The sequence below is a fragment of the Aquarana catesbeiana genome, linkage group LG04, assembly GCF_042186555.1.
Source record: "Aquarana catesbeiana isolate 2022-GZ linkage group LG04, ASM4218655v1, whole genome shotgun sequence".
In the NCBI taxonomy this organism is placed as follows: domain Eukaryota; kingdom Metazoa; phylum Chordata; class Amphibia; order Anura; family Ranidae; genus Aquarana; species Aquarana catesbeiana.
Window position 1 is genome coordinate 652,474,891 of NC_133327.1, and position 21,366 is coordinate 652,496,256.

Below are 21,366 nucleotides of genomic sequence, written 5' to 3' on the forward strand. Positions count from 1 at the left end.
ACGAGATAACTTTTGCGCAAAACAATCAATATACACATATTGGGGGTTTTTTCACCAAAAATATGTAGCAAAATACATATTGGCCTAAATTTATGACAGAATTAGATTTTTAAAAATTTTTTTTTATTGGGAATGTCTTATAGCAGAAAATAAAAAATACTGTTCTTTAAAAAAAAAAAAAAAAAAAATTGTCGGTCTTTTTTGTATCTAGCGCAAAAAATAATCATTCAGCAATGTTGCATGAGAGACTCGGCTGTCCAGGACTCTCCCCCCTCATTGGCTGAGACAGCAGCGAAGCGCCATTGGATCCTGCTGCTGTCAAAGTTAGTGAGCCAATGAGGAGAGACAGGGGGTGGGGCCAGGCCGCGGCTCCATGTCTGAATGGACACAGGAAGCTCGTCTCGGGTGCCCTTATAGCAAGCTGCTTGCTGTGGGGACACTCAATGGGAGGGAGGGGCGAGGAGAGCCGAAGAGGGACCCAAGAGTAGGATCAGGGCTGCAAAACCATTAAACAGAGCAGGTAAGTATAATATGTTTGTTATTTTTAACAAAAAAAAAAAAAAGACAAGACTATAATTATAATTTTAATTTGCAGGGATTTCCTCTCACTTCCTGTTTTGTCCATAGGACAGGAGGTGAAGGTAAATCTCCCCAGTGGGACAAAAATGAAAAAAACTGACAGGGGTGATCATCCTTCCTTATCCAAAATGAAAAAAATCAAATAAATTTTGCCTATAGTTCTTTTTTAATAAATAAAAGATTGTGGGAAAAATTAGATCGCCTTGAGGTGTATTTACTAAAACTGTGTGCAAAGTCTGGTGCAGTTCTGCATAGAAACCAATCAGCTTCCAGGTTTTATTGTCAAAGCTTAATTGAGCAAGCTGAAATTAGAAGCTGATTGGCCACCATGCACAGGTGCTCCAGATTGTGAGTGCTCCAGTTTTAGCAAATTTCTCCCCTTTGTGTCTACTTTCCAAAAGTAATTTCAGGTGTCTTTGCACAGTGCTGGCATTTTTTTTTAACAGAAAAAATAAAAATACAGTTTTACCTTTGTGTGACTAGGAGAAAGGACGATTGTATCTGAGACAACTAAAGGGGCATATCATGGAGGTACTGATATAGAAACAAGTGGTTAACCTTTACAGGACGAGGGCAGTCCCTCTGCAAGAGAGTACTTTTACTGTGTTTATTGAACTCAATATACCACTAAGAAAAGTCAAAGTAGTAAATCTCAGCAGCAAGAGATTTAGCAAAAAAAAAAAAAACTGTATAAAATAAAAATGCTAATTGTTAGCCATGGTGACCACAAACAGTAAATGTCGTAACAAACAATATCGGATATTACATTGGGTCATACTGGCACTTTAGAATGAAACTATGCTTAACTGAGTAATTCCATAAAACTCAAACTCATCTGCTATTCCATTGACACACTTCCGTACCATAGTGTCACTAGATGAGGAAGTGAGAAGCAATTTCACTCATGGGGACACAGAGGGCAATGAGGGGGGGGGGGATCTTGACTTGCCTGTAAAGTTCATATCTCGGAATACAGTACAGACCACAGGCTGAATATTCATAGACCCTGGTTTATAGGCAGCTACAGTGCCTTGAAAAAGTATTTATACGCCTTGACATTTTCCACATTTTGTCATGTTACAGTCAAAGACGCAAGTGTATTTTGTTGGGATTTTATGTGGTAGACCAACACAAAGTGGCACATAATTGTGAAGTGGAAGGAAAATGATAAATGCTTTTCAAATATTTTTACAAATAAATATGTGAAAAGTGTGCCGTGCATTTGTATTCAGCCCCCTTTACTCTGATACCCCTAACTAAAATCTAGTGGAACCAATTGCCTTCAGAAGTCACCTGAGTATAATTTATTCTCAGTTTAAATACAGCTGTTCTGTGAAGCCCTCTGTGTTCTGTGAAGTTTAAAGCAGGGTTAGGTTATAAGAAAAAATATCCCAAGCTTTGAACATCCCACGAAGCACTGTTCAATCCATCATCTGAAAATGCAGAGTGTGACACAACTGCATACCTACCAAGACATGGCTGTCCACCTAAACTGACAGGCCGGGCAAGGAGAGTATTAATCAGAGAAGCAGCCAAAATGCCCATGGTAACTCTGGAGGAGCTGCAGAGATCAACAGCTCAGGTGGGAGGATCTGTCCACAGGACAACTATTATTCATGCACTCCACAAATCTGGCCTTTATGGAAGTGGCAAAAAGAAAGCCATTATTCAAAGGAAGCCATAAGAAGTCCTATTGGCAGTTTGTGAGAAGCCATGTGGGGGACAGTAAACATGTGGAAGAAGAGACCAAAATTAAACTTTTTGGCCTAAAAGCAAAGAGTTACGTGTGGCGAAAAACAAACACTGCACATAGTTACATAGTAGGTGAGGTCGAAAAAAGACACAAGTCCATCAAGTCCAACCTATGTGTGTGATTATGTCAGCATTACATTGTATATCCCTCTATGTTGCAGTCGTTCAGGTGCTTATCTAATATTTTCTTGAAACTATCGATGCCTCCCGCTGAGACCACCGCCTGTGGAAGGGAATTCCACATCCTTGCCGTCCTTACAGTAAAGAACCCTCTACGTAATTTAAGGTTAAACCTCTTTTCTTCTAATTATAATGAGTGGCCACGAGTATTGTTAAACTCCCTTCCGCGAAAAAGTTTTATCCCCATTGTGGGGTCACCAGTATGGTATTTGTAAATTGAAATCATATCCCCTCTCAAGCGACCTCTTCTCCAGAAAGAATACGTTCAGTGCTCGCAACCTTTCCTCCAATAACCAATATCCTCCAGACCCTTTATTAGCTTTGTTGCCCTTCCTTGTACTCGCTCCATTTCCAGTAAATCCTTCCTGAGGACTGAACCCAGAACTGGACAGCATACTCTAGGTGCAGCCGGACCAGAGTCTTGTAGAGCAGGAGAATTATCGTTTTATCTTTGGAATTAATCCCCTTTTTAATGCATGCCAATATTCTGTTTGCTTTGTTAGCAGTAGCTTGGCATTGCATGCCATTGCTGAGCCTATCATCTACTAGGACCCCCAAGTCCTTATCCATCCTAGATTCCCCCAGAGGTTCTCCCCCAGTGTATAGATTGCATTCATATTTTTGCCACCCAAATGCATTATTTTACATTTTTCTACATTGAACCTCATTTGCCATGTAGTTGTCCACCCCATTAATTTGTTCAGATATTTTTGCAAGGTTTCCACATCCTGTGGAGAAGTTATTGCCCTGCTTAGCTTAGTATCGTCTGCAAATGCAGAGATTGAACTGTTTACCCCATCCTCCAGGTCGTTGTATGAACAAATTAGACAGGATTGGTCCCAGCACAGAACCCTCGGGGACCCCACTTTCCACCCCTGACCATTCAGAGTACTCCCCATTTATCACCACCCTCTGAACTCGCCCTTGTAGCCAGTTTTAAATCCATGTACTCACCCTATGGTCCATGCCAACAGACCTTATTTTGTACAGTAAATGTTTATGTGGAACTGTGTCAAATGCTTTTCCAAAATCCAGATACACCACATCTACGGGCCTTCCTTTATCTAGCTGGCAACTCACCTCCTCATAGAAGGTTAATAGATTGGTTTGGCAAGAACGATTCTTCTTGAATCCATGCTGATTACTGCTAATGATACTGTTCTCATTACTAAAATCTTGTATATAGTCCCTTATCATCCCCTCCAAGAGTTTACATACTATTGATGTTGGGCTAATTGCTCTGTAATTCCCAGGGAGGTATTTTGGGCCCTTTTTAAATATTGGTGCTACATTGGCTTTTCTCCAATCAGCTGGTACCTCCAGTCATTAGACTGTCAGTAAAAATTAGGAACAATGGTCTGGCAATTACTTGACTGAGTTCCTAAGTACCCTCGGGTGCAAGCCATCTGGTCCCGGTGATTTATTAATGTTAAGTTTCCCAAGTCTAATTTTAATTCTGTCCTCTGTTAACCATAAACGTGCTTCCTGTAATGTGTCATGAGGATAAACACTGCAGTTTTGGTTACTGAAGCCCCTCGATTCCCTTGTGAAGACTGAGGAGAAGAATAAGTTCAATACCTTTGCCATCTCCCCATCCTTTGTAACCAAATGTCCTTCCTCATTCTATATGGGGCCAATATGGTCTGTCCTCCCTTTTTTACTGTTTACATACTTAAATAATTTCTTGGGATTTTTTTGCTCCCCTCCGCTATGTGTCTTTCATGTTCTATCTTAGCCGTCCTTATTGCGCCATTACATTTATTGTTGCATTCTTTATAAAGTCTGAATGCTGATGATGATCCATCAACCTTGTATTTTTTTGAAGGCCTTTTTTTTTTTACATTGGAGTTAAGCCATCCAGGACTTTTGCTCGCTCTTTTAAATTTATTACCCAATAGGACGCATTGGCTAATGACCATCACCCTGAACACGCCATCCACACCATGAAACATGGTGGTGGCAGAATCATGTTGTGGGGATGCTTTTCTTCAGCAGGGACAGGGAAGCTGGTCAGAGTTGATAGAAAGATGGATGGAGCCAAATACAGGGCAATCTTAGAAGAAGACCTGTTAGAGTATGCTAAAGACTTGAGACTGGGGCAGAGGTTCACCTTCCAGCAGGACAACGACCCTAAACATACAGCCAGAGCTACAATGGAATGGTTTAGATCAAAGCATATTCATTTGTTAGAATGGCCCAAAGTCCAGACCTAAATCCAATTGAGAATCTGTGGCAAGACTTGAAAATTGCTGTTCACAGAAGTTCTCCATCTAATCTTAAGCTATTTTGCAAAGAAGAGTGGGCAAAAATGTCACTTTCTAGATGTGCAAAGCTGGTAGAGACTTACCTAAAAAGACTTGCAGCTGTAATTGCAGCGGAGGGTGGTTCTACAAAGTATTGACTCAGGGGGGCTGAATACAAATGCACGCCACACTTTTCACATATTTGTAAAAAAAAATTGAAAAACATTTTTCATTTTCCTTCCACTTGACAATTATGTGCAATTTTGTGTTGGTCTATCACATAAAATCCCAATAAAATACATTTACGTTTTTGGTTGTAACATGACAAAATGTGGTACTTTTCAAGGGGTGTGAATACTTTTTCAAGGCACCGTACCTTCAGGTGACTGAACATTAGCAAAGCTTTGCTGGACACCCCCCCTGGGCATACCCCAATCTGAGAGACCTCAGTTTTTAGCAAGCAATGCAGAGTAACACATGAACAGAGGGGAGGGTGGCCTGTGTCCTGTGCTGTACTGAATTTATAGGCAAGTCAAAATGCCTTTTTTCTTAACTGTACAGTATAGGACACAGACTGGATATTCATAGACCCTGGAACATCACCAAAGAATGAGACGGGTGGGTAACAAGACAAACAAAACTAACAAGGGTCAAAAGACCCAACTTAGTGCTGCTGCAAGAACCTTGTGTCCGAAGGCTGCATTTGCAGAGGCTTAGAAGTCCACCTGGTAGAGGAGGTCTTACAAAGCTGGGCAACAAGAGGCCTGATGTCCAGGTACGCCTACTGATCTGGAGGGTGGGCACATAAAAAGGCTGGAAGGGTTTTATCCTTTAGAGTGTAAGCTCTTGAGATGAATTTATCCACCTGGCAAAAGTGAATTTTGAAGCAGGATGCCCTTTGCAGGGCTCTGACGACAGGATAAAAAGAGTTTGTCTTTTTGATACAAGTTGTGGCTTTCAGAGGAACTTTGTTAGCTCTGACAATGTCCAGACAACGAAGAGCAATCTCTTTGGGGGTGATAAGGAGCAGGGCACAAAGAGGGATGAACTTAGTCTTCATTAAAGTGGAAGGATGATACAGACTTTGGTAGAAAGGCAGGTCAGCAATGGCTCCTTACAAGAGAGCTGCTAGCTCAGGGTCACATCTGACAGATGTCATAGCCACTAAAAAGGCCACCGTGCACGAGAGATCCTCCAAAGAGAGCTCCCGGATGGGTTAAAAGGGTGGTTTCTGCAGGGCAGAGAGAACCAGACTAAAATCCCAATGAGCTATAGGTTACTGATAAGGTGGCAAAGCAAAAACAGAAGTTTCTGGAACAAGATGGACAAGAGTACTTAAGACCAAGTTCTGGTCAAGTAAGAATGCCAGGCACAGAGCCAGACAAAGGATTTCCAGGTGTATATCTTTCTGGAAGGGTTTTTTCTGGCTTTAAGTAATGTGGGAATGACAGAGTCAGAGATACCCATGCCCCTTAAGTACTTGTTTTCAATAGCTATGCTGTTTAGCCAGGGACTGAGAAGTAGGATGGAACAAGTGGCCTTGAGAATGGGCGAGAGGAAAGAGGAAAAGACCAAAAAAGTTGGAATAATGTCTATACAAACTCATTTGGAAAGAAAAAGAGCATAACTAATCAACCCATTAAGGCCTGGGGCATGGTTAGCCCTCAGTGTATAAATCAATCGAGATTCCGAGCGAAGGACAAAATTGTCAAAGTCACCACCCTGGTGTACTCTATTCAGAGCCCTGAATCTCAATGTATCCATGTTGCAGGACGGACAATCAGCAAAATGTCTGGTTTGCAAATCTGACTGCCCTTGAGCAAATTTTGGTTGGTCTGAGAGAATAAAACGCTGAGAAAAGGGTTTGAGACTCCATTTTGTACCTCTTTGAAACCACAGGTCTGACATATCTGTGTCACAGAGAAAGGAAAACTGTTAGGAGTGAGGTCACCCCTTTATTGTGAGTAAGGATTTTGGGGTGGGCTTTATTTCCAAGTCTTGCCGAGTTGGCTTTAAAGATGAAGTTTGAAGTTGGTGATGGGCACTCTTTGGAGGAGATCAAAACCCCTAAAAAAGGGTGTTTTGGTGCGTTCTGTTGTGGAAGGAGGACCTATTTGATTAATTGGTCAGGTGCCTTACCAAACCCCATTGTCTGTAAGTGCTCTGCCACAGTTCAGTACTGGAAGACCGGGTCCTATTGGTTTATTGCTCTGTGGTCTGACAAACATAAATTGCAGCAACAGCCGGTTGCATAGCTGGGCAAGCTTAAAGAAAGCCTTTAAGAAATGTTTCTGTCAGAATGTTTAAATGAAGAAACACCTTCTCTAGGTACAGTAAGATGTTTGAGACGGAGATGGCAGGGTCCACTACTAGAACAGTACACTTTTTTGTGAACTTATTTCCACTAGATAGAGCTCGGTAATAATTCTTGGAGGGGTGAAATTTTTTTTTAGGACTAGCCTAATGGTCATAAATTGCCTATTCCATTTGTTCATGAATGGGGAATGCCTTTTTATATTTAGCAGGTTTCTTAGTATCCAAGGGTGCATGGTGAGACAGAAAAGAATCAACTGTGACAATGCTGAGGCTTTTGTCCACTGCAGAAGTGAGCATATATCTACGTCGGCAAGCATATTGCGTAAAGCCCTAATATTAGTGTATAGAAGCCTGGTGAAGACAAATCTTCTCTAACACCGCCTCTGGGTCCTTTTCATTTCCCTTAATGTCTGTGTCTATTGGAGCAGGCATTTCAGTTTCTGACCTTGGTAGAGACAGAGGGTGGAGAAGGGGCCTGGAGCTTTTGAGCCCTGGACAGAGATGGCTGTATTAAAGCTGATAGTTGTCTGAGAAGATCTGCCTTGGTCAGGTAGGCCTCTTGTTGCGTGCCTAAGATAGAGTTAGAATCAAATGCAGAGACCAGAGTTAAAATTGGGTCCTGCTCCGTTGCAAGGGAAGCATCATCACTGAGTGTTTTAAGTGTTTTGCATGCCTTTGACAGAGCGAATGATTGCCTAAGTTTCATGGTTCCCTTGATCCTGGTGTCCAGTTTTTCTATCAGTGAAGGTATTGACCTGTGGGGTACTTATGGCGTGGGAAGCAGAAATAGGGTAGACCTGTTTGTGAATTAGTAAACTGCAGCCCAGGTATAAATCGTCCTATAGTGAAGACCTCGTGGCTTATAAGGGCTCTAAGTGCAAGTGGTGGCAATAGTGATTTAACACCTGGTCTTGCACCCAATGACCAAGTTATACTCCTAAGATTTTACAGAGCTTAAACCGATCCAAATGCACTGCTTCTACATGTCCATTAAAGCTTTTCCAGTGTCCAATCACCTGAATATATGAGCCTATAACCCAGGGTTTATGAATATCCAGCCTGTGTCCTGTGCTGTATGAATGAGATAAACTGATGTGTCAACCTTTTCTCACATGAGCATACTTATTTATTCTGTTTGTCACAATTAGAGACATTTCCCACACTCAATTATGAAAACCTGAAAAATGTTTAACCCCACGTACAATTTTTTGTCTTGTTCACAAGCTTATACACTATATTACCAAAAGTACTGGGACACCTGCCTTTACACACACATGACATTAAATGGCATCCCACTCTTATTCTGTAGGATTCAATAATGAGTTGGGCCACCCTTTGCAGCCCTAACAGCTTCAACTCTTCTGGGAAGGCTGTCCACATGGTTTAGGAGTGTGTCTATGGGAATGTTTGACTATTCTTCCAGAAGCGCATTTGTGAGGTCAGGTACTGATGTGGACGAGAAGGTCTGGCTCGCAGTCTCCACTCCAATTCATCCAAAAGGTGTTCTATCTGGTTGAGGTCACAGGCCAGTCAAGTTCCTCCACCCCAAACTTGTTCATCCATGTCTTTATGGGCCTTTGTGCACTGGTCCAAATCATTTGGTGGAGGGGGGATTATGGTGTGGGGCTGTTTTTTAGGGGTTGGGCTTGGCCCCTAGGGAGGATATGCTGAGACCACTGTCTTCTTTTATACAAGCGCTTGATTTTACTGCTAATCACGCGAGTGTATTTCCTTTGCATTTCATGTATTAAAATTTCCATAGGGAGTTAAGCTATATGCCTTCCTCTTTCTTTTAATGGTGGGGCTGATAGCCTATATCTACTGAGTCCATCCATACCTTACACCTGTTCGGAGGTCCATCTGGAGGTCATATCTGGATAGAGCATCTGATCCCCTTGGTATATTATACCACAAAGCTTGATTGACTCACTAGGGGTACACCTATTTGAGTTCAATCCCTCTGGTAAGCAGCTTCTGGTGTCTTTGGTGGTGGATCTACTATCAACTGTAATTACATCATATATATTTGAAGTTAAAGACTGTCACTATATTATATCCACATGGGGTTGAGGATTATCATCACACATGATTGAAGCTTGTCACTGACTTTTCTCTTTTTTGGACATCACACGTCCAAGTTCCTGTTTATAGACATCACATGTCATAATAGAGGACTGCTTGGAGTATTTTTGAGCACATCATTTATTATTCACGTTTTTTGTACTCATATTATTTGTTATGGTTTATATGATCACATTAGCGCTGCACATTTCACCCAATATAGTGTATAAAACATAGAAGAATGTGTTTGATTTATTAGTTTAATGTAAATGGCATTAACTATACTTCTGTATCTACCTCTAACAATAAAGAGAAACACACACTCAGATAAAATTACCCTTTTTTAATTTATCACATTAACTTATTTGGCTCACAGATTTTGCACAAACATTTTAGAAAAAAAAAAAAAAAAACGCCTTTAAAAAAAATACAGAAAAAAAAAAAAAAAAGACAAACTAATGTTTTTCATCAGATGGACTGGATGTATAACTTTCTTCTTCACTGGAGGACTGTACAGAATCCTGGAAAAAATCAAACAGAAATCATAAAGAGAGAAGCGGATGACACAAATACAATGGCATAAATGACGTGATATTTTGCACAGTGTAGCAACTCCTAACCAATCAGAGTAGCACTGTCATCCTTCCAAGCCCTGCCCATACGCCTCAAGCTCTCCACTGAACAGGTGAGCTCAGCAGCTGCAAGGGGAAAGAGTGTGTTGTGGCTGCAGAAGTCATCTGCGGCGACAAGAGATAGAGCTGCGCATGAGCGGGGCTCAGAAGGACAGAGCTTGCTCCTCACTCCTGTACCCACAGGGGGCACTCATCCTAATGGCTGGTCCATCCTAGGACAGAGCTCGGAAAAATATCAGAAGTGTTTGGGGCAGGTTTAAAGTGGATGTAAACCCGATTTTTTTTTTGATGTCATAATGTAGAGTATAAGATTTCCTATCATTTGAGCCCAGTCTTGCCACACAGAGTTAATCCATCTCTGAGCAATCCTCTTTTATTGTTCAGTGAGATAAAACTTGACAAACAGAGAAAAACTTTGTCAAATCCTCCCCCTTGCTGTGAGTGACAGGTGATTTACATCTCGTGCACTAGCCTAAGACATGCATTATTTTTTAATTCCCTCCCCCACTCTTTTCTTCAGCAGCTCTGCAAGGATTGGCTGTTCCACACCTCAGCATGATTTGGCATGCTGAAGTCATGTGGTTACTTTCCTGTCTTTTCATTGGATGTTAGAGATCATAGCAGAAGTTCAGTGTAAGAAATACACAGGAGAAAATGCATATTGACAAGGGGGAGTGTAGAGGTGGGCGGAGAGTGTAGAGGTGGGCGGGGAGTCTACTGATATCAAGACTCCACCCACCGAGCTCCAGATAACAGACCCACCCACAGAATCTGCAGTTTTTCGGGTCTCATAACAGACAGAGGGGAGACATTTGACAGGTAAAGATACATGCAGGAGGCATGTATATCCTTATAGATAACCCCTATGGCAGTAGTTTAGAAAGGATGACATTGGGTTTACATCCACTTTAACTCACAAAAGGCCTACAGGTATGGGAGAAGCATAAATAAATGTTTTTATAATCAGATTAGTTTAAAATTATGGAATAGTGTTCATGGACTGCATAGAGTATTTTTATTTTAATGTGAACTGTTTGAAACAACAGTCCTGCCAATGATACATGTGCATTAATGTATTTTAGGCATGTGTATTATCTGAAAAAGAATCCCATGTATAGATATCCAAAAGTCCTGAGACTACTGCTGCATGTCATATCAGCAACCCCAACAGAATCAGAGCTGCCACTCAAGCAACACTGTAAAGTATTCCCTATCACGTCTCCTTCGGCTATTACATAAATGTATAAGTAGGGAGGGGCAGAGGAGAGTGACTAGGTGTCCCAGGAGCCATTTATCAAGACCTGCTGTATGATAGTGAATGGCAGTCTCAGCCTGGACCCTCACCAGGCCACGTCCCAACACGTTTCACTCTGCCACCAGAGGTTAGTCATGGTAAGCTTCCCATGTGCGGAGTGAAACAAGCTGGGGACGTGGCCTGGCCGGGGTCCAGGCTGACGCTGACACTGCCATTCACCATCATACAGCAGGTCCTGACTTGAAGTGCGGCTCCTGGGACACCTAGTTGCTCTCTACCATTGCCTGGAGCATAGACAAACTCCCTTCCTGGTCAGTACTCACAGCGGTGGGCACAGTACTTCATTCCCATACAGTCTGAGTAGCTGACTTACATATCCCTGGTTCAGAGGAACAGAGGAGCTAGGCCAGCATAGACAGTAATTAGACACTCCCAGAGAAGGCAGCGTGCAAGGAATGAGGGGACTGTGCTAGGGAACTGCCTCTTCAGAGGTATTCAAATTTCCTAGGAAGTTTGAAGTACATTATATTGTCAAAAGGACAATTGGGACGCCTATCTTTAAACGCACATGAACTTTAACTGCATCCCAGTCTTAGTCCGTAGGGTTCAATATTGAGTTGGCCCACCCTTTGCAGCTATAACAGCTTCAACTCTTCTGGGAAGGTTGTCCACAAGGTTTAGGAGTGTGTCTATGGGAATGTTTGACCATTCTTTCAGAAGCCCATTTGTGAGGTCAGGCATTGATGTTGGACGTGAGGGTATGGCTCGCAGTCTCCCGGGTTGAGCTCAGGACTCTGTGCAGGCTATTCAAGTTCCTCCACCCCAAACTCACTCATCCATGTTATTATGGACCTGGGGATTACGGTGTGGGGTTGTTTTTCAGGGGTTGGGCTTGGCCCCTTAGTTCCAGTGAAGGGAACTCTTAAGCGTCAGTATATCAAGACATTTTGGACAATTTCATGTTCCCAACTTTTTGGGAACAGTTTAGGGATGGACCCTTCCTGTTCCAACATGACTCCGCACCAGTGCACATAGTGAGGTCCATAAAGACATGTATGAGCGAGTTTGGGGTGGAGGAACTTGACTGGCCTGCACAGAGTCCTTACCTCAACAGAGCCTTCTCGTCTACATCATTGCCTGACCTCACAACTGCGCTTCTGGAAGAATGATCGAATATCCACATAGACACACTCCTAAACCTCGTGGACAGCCTTCCCAGAAGAGTTGAAGCTGTTATAGCTGCAAAGGGTGGGCCAACTCAAAATTGAACCCTACGGACTAGGGATGCCATTTAAGTGCATGAAAAGGCAGGCGTCCCAATACGTTTGACAATATAGTGTACAAAGCAAACACTTTGCAGATAAGCATTTTAAATACCTGAATTTTTTTTGTGCCGTTGCCTGCAATTTTTTTTTAAGTTAGTTGCATGTTGTCTTTGAGCAGGGAGATTGAATAAGGCTGAGTCAAATACATAGCTCCATCTAGTTGTTAATCTGCAGATCTCAATACTTGTCACAATAGCTAAAACACGTAAGAGCAAGCATTTAAAAATGTAAAAGTCATATCAAGTATTTGTCTTCCAGGATCTAAAAACTGGTAAGAGATTTTTTTTTTTAAGTGTGCAAAATAATGGTGCATTATCTAAATCCCCCGAAAAAACACATACAATTGGCTTCTGAATGTCACTGTTAATCTATATCTCCCCTTTCCTACACTTCTATATAAAAAAAAATAAAAAATAAAATAAAATGACGTTTAGTGCCTCCATGCCTCTGAAGAGTTGAAAGAGCCAGGTGACATGAAAAAAAAAAAATAAATAAAATTTTTATATATATAAATAAAACAAAATCGCTTTTGCTAGTTTTGTAGAAAAGAAGAAAAGCGAAAAAAAAAACAACACAAAAACAATTAGTGGTCAATAAAAATAAAGGATTAAAACCACCTTTCAAGCCGCACAACATGGAGATAGCGGCCCCAGTGGATTGTGGGTGAAGCTTTACCTTCAATATGACCTGCAGATGTGGGGCTGATCGTATCTGATGCTTTTAACACAATAATCCAGCGAAGGTTATCTACTCCCGAGAGTATAACTAAATTAATCCTGCAGCTCTGAGCCGCCAACACTTCACATGAACATCGCATCCCATAGAGAAATTGCGCTCAAGATTTAATCCCCGTGTAATTAAGTAGACAACTTTTTTTCTACCCTTTTAGACAGAGCAACAGTGCTGAGTTTATTATGAGGAGGCTGAACATTCACATACAATCTTTAGAGGTGTGTATAATTGGAAAGCACTCACTTGGGGTTCGGGGAAAGGGACAGGCTTGCCTGCATCTCTTAGACGGACTGCCAACTGTTTCAAGGAGTCTTTGTCTGGCTCTATCTGTTCGGCTTTCATTCCCTCGTACAAAGCGAGTGCATCGTTTAAATTCTTGGTGAAGACTGGGGGGGGGAAGAAAAACAAAGGCAAAACAAAAATACATTATAGCATTAAAGGTGGTATCTTAAAAAACTGAATTTTTCTATTAACCTCTTCCGCTTTCACATCTGTACACCCCTTATGGACCAGAGCAATTTTTACATTTCTGCAAAGTGGTTGGTTTATTTGAGAACTCTTATTACTTAAAGTGATACTAAAATTAACAAAAATGTCATACTTACCTGCTCTGTGTAGTGGTTTTGCACCAGCAGCCCAGATCCTCCTCTTCTCGGGTCCCTCGCCGGCACTCCTGGCCCCTCCCTCCTGCCAAGTGCCCCCACAGCAAGCAGCTTGCTATGGGAGCACCTGAGCCTATCCACTGCTCTGTGTGTCCATTTAGACACAGAGCCGGAGCTTGGCCCCACCCCGTCTCTCTTCTCATTGGCTCACTGATTTTAATTGACAGCAGTTCATGGCGCTGGCTGTGTGTCTCAGCCAGTCAGGAAGGAGAGTCCTGGACAGCCGATTGTCTCGTGCAACATCGCTGGATCGAGATGGGGATCAGGTAAGTGTTATGGGGGCTGCTGCACATAGGTTTTTTACTTTAAAGGGATTATAAAGTCAGAAGGTTTTTTTATCCTAATGCATTCTATGCATTAAAATAAAAAGGCCTTCTGTGTGCAGGAGCCCCCCTAATACTTACCTGAGGTCCCTCTCTGTCCAGCGATGTCCACGAGTGTCTCAGCCCTCCAAGATTCTTCCTCCTGATTGGCTGAGACACAGAAGCCACGCCACTGGCTGCCACTGCTTTCAAAGTCAGCTAGCCAATCAGGAGAGATAGGGGGCGGGACCATGTCAGGGCTCAGTGTCTGAATGGACACAGGGAGCTGTGACTCAGCTCGGGTGCCCCCATAGCAAGCTGCTTGCTGTGGGGGCACTGAACAGAAGGGAGGGCACCAGGAGCACAGAAGAGGGACCCGAGAAGAGGAGGATCTGGGCAGCCCTGTGCAAATCCACTCCAACAGAGCAGGTAAGCATAACATGTTAGTTATTTTTATAGGAAAAAAAATAGACTTTACAATCACTTTAATGCAGAGGATGCATTAGGACAAAAAAAAAAAACACTTCTGCCTTTAGAACCACTCTAAGATATCAAAGCAAGACACACATTGTTTTTTGTCTTGCAAGCAAAAGAATTTTTGACTTGCCTGTAAACTCTTTTTTTCCCTTTGCTTTTTTTTTTTTTTTTTTTTTTTTTTTAGTACATTACATAACACAGGATCTTAGTCTTGGATTATTGGGTTATGCATTTACCTTCAGGTGATTGAATACTGGCAAACAAAGTTGTAAGGACAGCCCTAGTATATCAATCCCAGTAATCCTCAGTTAAATAGAAAGTAATGAGAAGTAATGTTAAAGGAACAGAGGCGATGGACCCGAGTCCTGGAATATACTCCAAACATTTTTTTTTTTTTTTTTTTTTTTTAGGAAAGTCAAAAATCCAATTTTTTAAACTGGAACTACACTTCATCTGAGCATCACAAACTAAAAATGATATCTAATTCATTTTATTATTCAAAGCAAATTCGCCCATCCATGCCTTCATACTTTATTTTGTTGAAAAATCACTATGAAAAACCCCCCCTTGCATTTCTGGCCATGGCCATATTGAGTAAGGGCAGATTCATGTTGCATTTACTTCCTGGAATCCACTTGCCCTTAGGTCAGGCACACAGGCAGGAGAGGGTGTGCTTAGCTGAGAAAGCCTCTCCTCCTATCTTGAAGACTCCTGGGATGTATGACATCATTTGCCTAGGCATGGAAACCAGGAAGTAACTGGAGAAATAAAAAAAAAAAAAAGTTTAAAACTATTTAATATGATATACTTTCCTATCAATTTACTAATGACAGCAGGATAAGGATTAAAAATAGTCAATGTTGATTGAGAGAGTATAGTTCCACTTTAATTCCACTTTGACCATTTTTCCAGAAGTACATTTGTGAGGTCAGGCACTGATGTTGGCGAGAAGGCCTGGCTCACAGTCTCCACTCAAATTCATCCCAAAGGTGTTCTATCAGGTTGAGGTCAGGACTCTGCGCAGGGCAGTCCAGTTCCTTCACCCCAAACTCGCTCATCGATGTCTTTATGGACCTTGCTTTGTGCACTGGTGCGCAGTCATGTTGGAACAGGAAGGGGTCATCCCCAAACTGTTCCCACAAAGTTGGGAGCATGAAATTTTCCAAAATGTTTTGGTATGCTGACACCTTAACAGTTTGCTTCACTGGAACTAAGGAGCCAAGACCAACACCTGAAAAACAACCCCACACCATAATCCCCCTCCCCCAAATGATCAAATGATTTGGACCAGTGCACAAAGCAAGGTCCATAAAGACATGGATGAGCGAATTTGGAGTGGAATAACTTGACTGGCCTGCACAGAGTCCTGACCTCAACCCAACAGAACACTTTTGGGATGAATTAGAGCGGAGACTGTGAGCCAGGCCTTCTCGTCCACATCAGTGACCTCACAAATGCGCTTCTGGAAGAATGGTCAAACATTCCCATAGACACCCTCCTAAACCTTGTGGACAGCCTACCCAGAAGAGTTGAAGCTGTTCTAGCGGCAAAGGGTGGGCAAACTCAATATTGAACCCTATGGACTAAGACTGGGATGCCATTAAAATTCATGTGCGTGTAAATGCAGGCATTTTGGGACCAAAAGTAATGGGACAGATTAACAATCATCCATCAAACTTTCACTTTTTAATACTTGGTTGCAAATCCTTTGCAGTCAATTACAGCCTGAAGTCTGGAACGCATAGACATCACCAGATGCTGAGTTTCATCCCCGGTGATGCTTTGTCAGGACTCTACTGCAACTGTCTTCAGTTCCTGCTTGTTCTTGGGGCATTTTCCCTTCAGTTTCATCTTCAGCAAGTGAAATGCATGCTCAATCGGATTCAGGTCAGGTGATTGACTTGGCCATTGCATAACATTCCACTTCTTTGCCTTAAAAAAACTCTTTGGTTGCTTTCGCAGTATGCTTCGGGTCATTGTCCATCTGCACTGTGAAGCGCCGTCCAATGAGTTCTGAAGCATTTTGCTGAATATGAGCAGATAATATTGTCCAAAACACTTCAGAATTCATCCTGCTGCTTTTGTCAGCAGTCACATCATCACTAAATACAAGAGAACCAGTTCTATTGGCAGCCATACATGCCCACGCCATGACACTACCACCACTATGCTTCACTGATGAGGTGGTATGCTTTGGATCATGAGCAGTTCCTTTCCTTCTCCATACTCTTCTCTTCCCATCACTCTGGTACAAGTTGATCTTGGTCTCATCTGTCCATAGGATGTTGTTCCAGAACTGTGAAGGCTTTTTTAGATGTTGTTTGGCAAACTCTAATCTGGCCTTCCTGTTTTTGAGGCTCACCAATCCAATGGTTTACATCTTGTGGTGAACCCTCTGTATTCACTCTGGTGAAGTCTTCTCTTGATTTTTGACTTTGACACACATACACCTACCTCCTGGAGAGTGTTCTTGATCTGGCCAACTGTTGTGAAAGGTGTTTTCTTCACCAGGGAAAGAATTCTTTGGTCATCCACCAGTTGTTTTCCGTGGTCTTCCGGGTCTTTTGGTGTTGCTGAGCTCACCAGTGCGTTCTTTCTTTTTAAGGATGTTCCAAACAGTTGATTTGGCCACACCTAATGTTTTTGCTATCTCTCTGATGGATTTGTTTTGTTTTTTCAGCCTAATGATGGCTTCCTTCACTGATAGTGATAGCTCTTTGGATCTTATATTGAGAGTTGACAGCAACAGATTCCAAATGCAAATAGCACACTTGAAATGAACTCTGGACCTTTTATCTGCGCCTTGTAAATGGGATAATGAGGCAATAACACACACTTGGCTATGGAACAGCTGAGCAGCCAATTGTCCCATTACTTTTGGTCCCTTAAAAAGTGAGAGGCACATATAAAAACTGTTGTAATTCTTGTTTGTTTCAGTTCAAATCCATTGTAGTGGATATGTATATATGGATATATATATGGTCCTGATAAAGCAGCCCCCCCCCACAAAACATGTAGACCAACTGTGAATTGATTGTAAATCTGCAAAATCAATGTGCACTGTAACTTTGTACACCTTCAAAAATGTTTTAATTGCTGTTTTTATCATCTAACAACATTTTATTTTTTATACATTTTTGTTTGAGAGTGGTTCTCATGGGCATACACAACATTCCTTTTTCCTTCAAGTATTGCCTACGTGTTCATGCAGGATGATGCCAATGGGAACCAAGCGGATTGATTACTTATGGTACTTCACCCCAAGTTTACAAGATAGATACAGTGTATCTAGAAAGTATTCACAGCACTTCACTTTTTCCACATTTTGTTATGTTACAGCCTTATTACAAAACATATTATATTCATTATTTTCCTCAAAATTCTACAAACAATATCCCATGACGACCAGAAAGAAGTTTGTTGAAACTGTTGCAAGTTAAAAAAAAAACAACAAAAACACATGTACATAAGTATTCACAGCCTTTGCCATGACACTCAAAATTGAGCTCAGCTGCATCCTGTTTCCACTGATCATCCTTGAGATGTTTCTACAACTTGATTGGAGTCCACCTGTGGTAAATTCAGTTGATTGGACATGATTTGGAAAGGTGCACACCTGTCTATATAAGGTCCTACAGTTAACAGTGCATGTCAGTGCACAAACCAAGTAATGAAGTCCAAGGAATAGTCTGTAGACATCTGAGACAGGATTGTATTGAGACAGATCTGGGGAAGGATATAGAAACATTTCTGCAGCATTGAAGGTCCCAATAAGCACAGTGGCCTCCATCATTCATAAATGGAAGTTTGGAAAGACCAGGACTCTTCATAGAGCAGGCTGCCCAGAGCGATCGGGGTAGAAGGGTCTTATTCAGGGAACTGACCAAGAATCCGATGGTCACTCTGACAGAGCTCCAGCATTTCTCTGTGGAGAGAGGAGAACCTTCCAAAAAGAACAACCATCTCTGTAGCACTCCACCAATCAGGCCTGTATGGTAGAGTGGCCAGACAGAAGCCACTCATCAGTAAAACGCACATGACAGTCCATCTGTAAAAGGCACCTGAAGGCCTCTCAGACCATGAGAAACAAAATTCTATGGTCTGATGAAACAAAGATTGAACTCTTTGGCCTGAATGGCAAGTGTCATGTCTGGAGATAACAAGGCCCCGCTCATCACCTGGCCAAAATCATCCCTACAGTGAAGCATGGTGGTGTCAGCATCATGCTATGGGGATGTTTTTCAGCGGCAGGAACTGGGAGACTAGTCAGGATCAAGGGAAAGATAAATGCAGTAATGTACAGAGACATCCTTGATGAAAACCTGTGCCAGAGTGCTCTGGACCTCAGACTGGGGCGAAGGCTCCAAAGGTGTGGTTACGGGACAACTAAACAATTAAACAGCTCTGGAGAGATCTGAAAATGGCTGTGCACCGACGCGCCCCACCAGCTTGAGAGGTCCAGCAAAGAAGAATGGGAGAAAAATTTCATACTTTCTTCATGCTTAATTTACAAACTGAGGTCTGTACTCAGACATAAGGTTTGTTCTTGGGTAAAAAAACTGATTACAGGGGCGCGTCCAAAGGGTGGTGATAAACAACATGTACTCAGACTGGTCTGGAGTGGTATGTGGGGTACCTCAAGGTTCTGTTTTGGGACCAATTCTTCTAAATTTATACATAAATGATCTGGAGGAATAGGGATAACTAGCGCAATCTCAGTTTTTGTGAACGACACAAAAAAAAAAGCAGGGCAATAACTTCACATCAGGATACAGAAATTTTACAGAAAGACCTGAACAAAATAATAGAGTGGGCAACTACATGGCAAATGAGGTTTATTGTGGAAAAATGTAAATTAATGCACTTGGGGCAAAAAACAAATGCACACTACTCACTAGGGGGAGAACTGCTGGGGGAATCAAGGATGGAGAAAGATCTGGGGATCCTAGTAGATGACAGACTGAGCAATTGCATGCAATGTCAGGCTGCAGCTATACCAAAGCCAGCAGAATTCTAGCATGCATAAAAAAGGGATATACTCCAGGGATAAAAAGATAATCCTGCCACTTTATAAAACTCTAGTCCGGCCACACCTGGAGTATTCCATCCAGTTCTGGTCACCAGCCCTCAGAAGGGATGTGCTGAACTGGAGAGAGTCCAAAGAAGGGCAACAAAATTAATAAGGGGACTGGAGGACCTCAATTACCAGGAACGACTATAAGCACTAAATTTATTCTCGCTGGAGAAGCAACGCTTGAGAGGAGACATGATAGAGATTAACAAATATCTCAATGGTGATCCCAACATAGAAAAAAACTTTTCAGTCTCAGGGAGTGTATGAGAACACGGGGCCACACAATGAGAACCTTCAGGAGAAGCAGTTTAATCTTAAACTGTCAGGGCGATAAGGATGTGGAACTCTCCTCCACAATTGGTGGTGGCTGTGAGGAGTATTGGTATTTTTAAAAGACTCTTGGAAAGAACACAACATACAGGGATATGGAAAATAATTATAGACACTGAAACACATACACCTACACAGGTTGAACTGGATGGACCATTGTCTTTATTGAAAATTACCTACTATTAAACTATGTAACTAAGCAAATCAAACTTTGTCATTCTACTACACGTGAGGACATACAATAGAGCAAAATGTCATATCTCGAGTCGCAGGACCACGGTGCTACATACTAATTAAACATAATTTTAAATATACAAAAATAGAAAACAGCGGAGAACTTAAAATAAAAAATGATAAACCTTACACATCTGGGAACTACGTAACTGTACATATACTGTGAGCAAATGGCTATATATAGGATTTACATCATTACTGTTCAGGAGATTGTGCAAGAGGAATATTTCAGGGCAGTCAGTACTAAGAGGGCTGTGTTCAGGAGATGCCCTTGTAATCTGACAGATTTGGAGTGTTTTTGCAAAGAAGAGTGGGCTAATATTGCCAAGTCAAGATGTGCCATGCTGATAGACTCATCCCCAAAAAGACTGAGTGCTGTAATAAAATCAAAAGGTGCTTCAAACAAAGTATTAGTTTAAGGGTGTGCACACTTATGCAACCATAATATTTTTTATTTTTTACTTTCCTCCACCTAAAAAAAATTCACTTTGTTGTTCAACTGACTTGTACAGTTTATACTGTAGGTCACATTAAAAGGTGGAAAAAGTTCTGAAATTATTTATCTTTGTCACTTTTTTTTCAGAAACCTGAAATTTTAACGAGCGTGTAGACTTTTCATATCCACTGTATGTACATGTGATTTGCTTTTTATTATTTTTATTAAATGTGCAAAGATTTCAAACAAAATTATTTCACGTTGTCATTATGGGGTATCGTTTGTAGAATTTTGAGGAAAATAATTCATTTAACCACTTGCCGCCCGCCATATAGCAGAATGACGGCGGCAAAGTGGTTTCAACATCCTGACTGGGCGTCATATGACGTCCGCAGGATATTGAGCCGCTGCGCACCCCCGGGGCGATCATTGTTGCGGTGTGTCAATTTGACACACCGCAACTCCGATCTAGGTAAACAGTCTCTGATGGAGACTCTTTACCACGTCATCAGCCGTGTCCAATCACGGCTGATCACGATGTAAATAGGAAGAGCCAGTGATCGGCTTTTCCTCACTCGCGTCTGACAGACGCGAGTAGAGGAGAGCCGATCGGCTGCTCTCCTGACAGGGGGGGTCTGTGCTGATTGTTTATCAGCACAGCCTCCCCTCTGATCCTACTCAGGACCACCAGGGAAGCCGCCCAGGACCACCAGGGAAACCATCCACACTGGACCACCAGGTATGCCCCCAGGGAAATACTAATCAGTGCCCAGGCA

General features: G+C 42.0%; 1 protein-coding gene across 1 annotated transcript in view; it reads right to left on the reverse strand.

Moving 5' to 3' along the window:
- Window positions 1–9,467: 9,467 nt before the first annotated feature.
- The window catches only part of LRPPRC (leucine rich pentatricopeptide repeat containing), a 337,307-nt gene continuing 325,408 nt past the window's right edge, over window positions 9,468–21,366 (reverse strand). The window contains exons 37-38 of the mRNA XM_073628468.1: window positions 13,319–13,461; window positions 9,468–9,652 (exon numbers count right to left, since the gene is read on the reverse strand). Coding sequence (XP_073484569.1) covers window positions 9,587–9,652; window positions 13,319–13,461 — 209 coding nt within the window. The 3' untranslated portion in view covers window positions 9,468–9,586. The remainder of the gene's footprint in view (window positions 9,653–13,318; window positions 13,462–21,366) is intronic.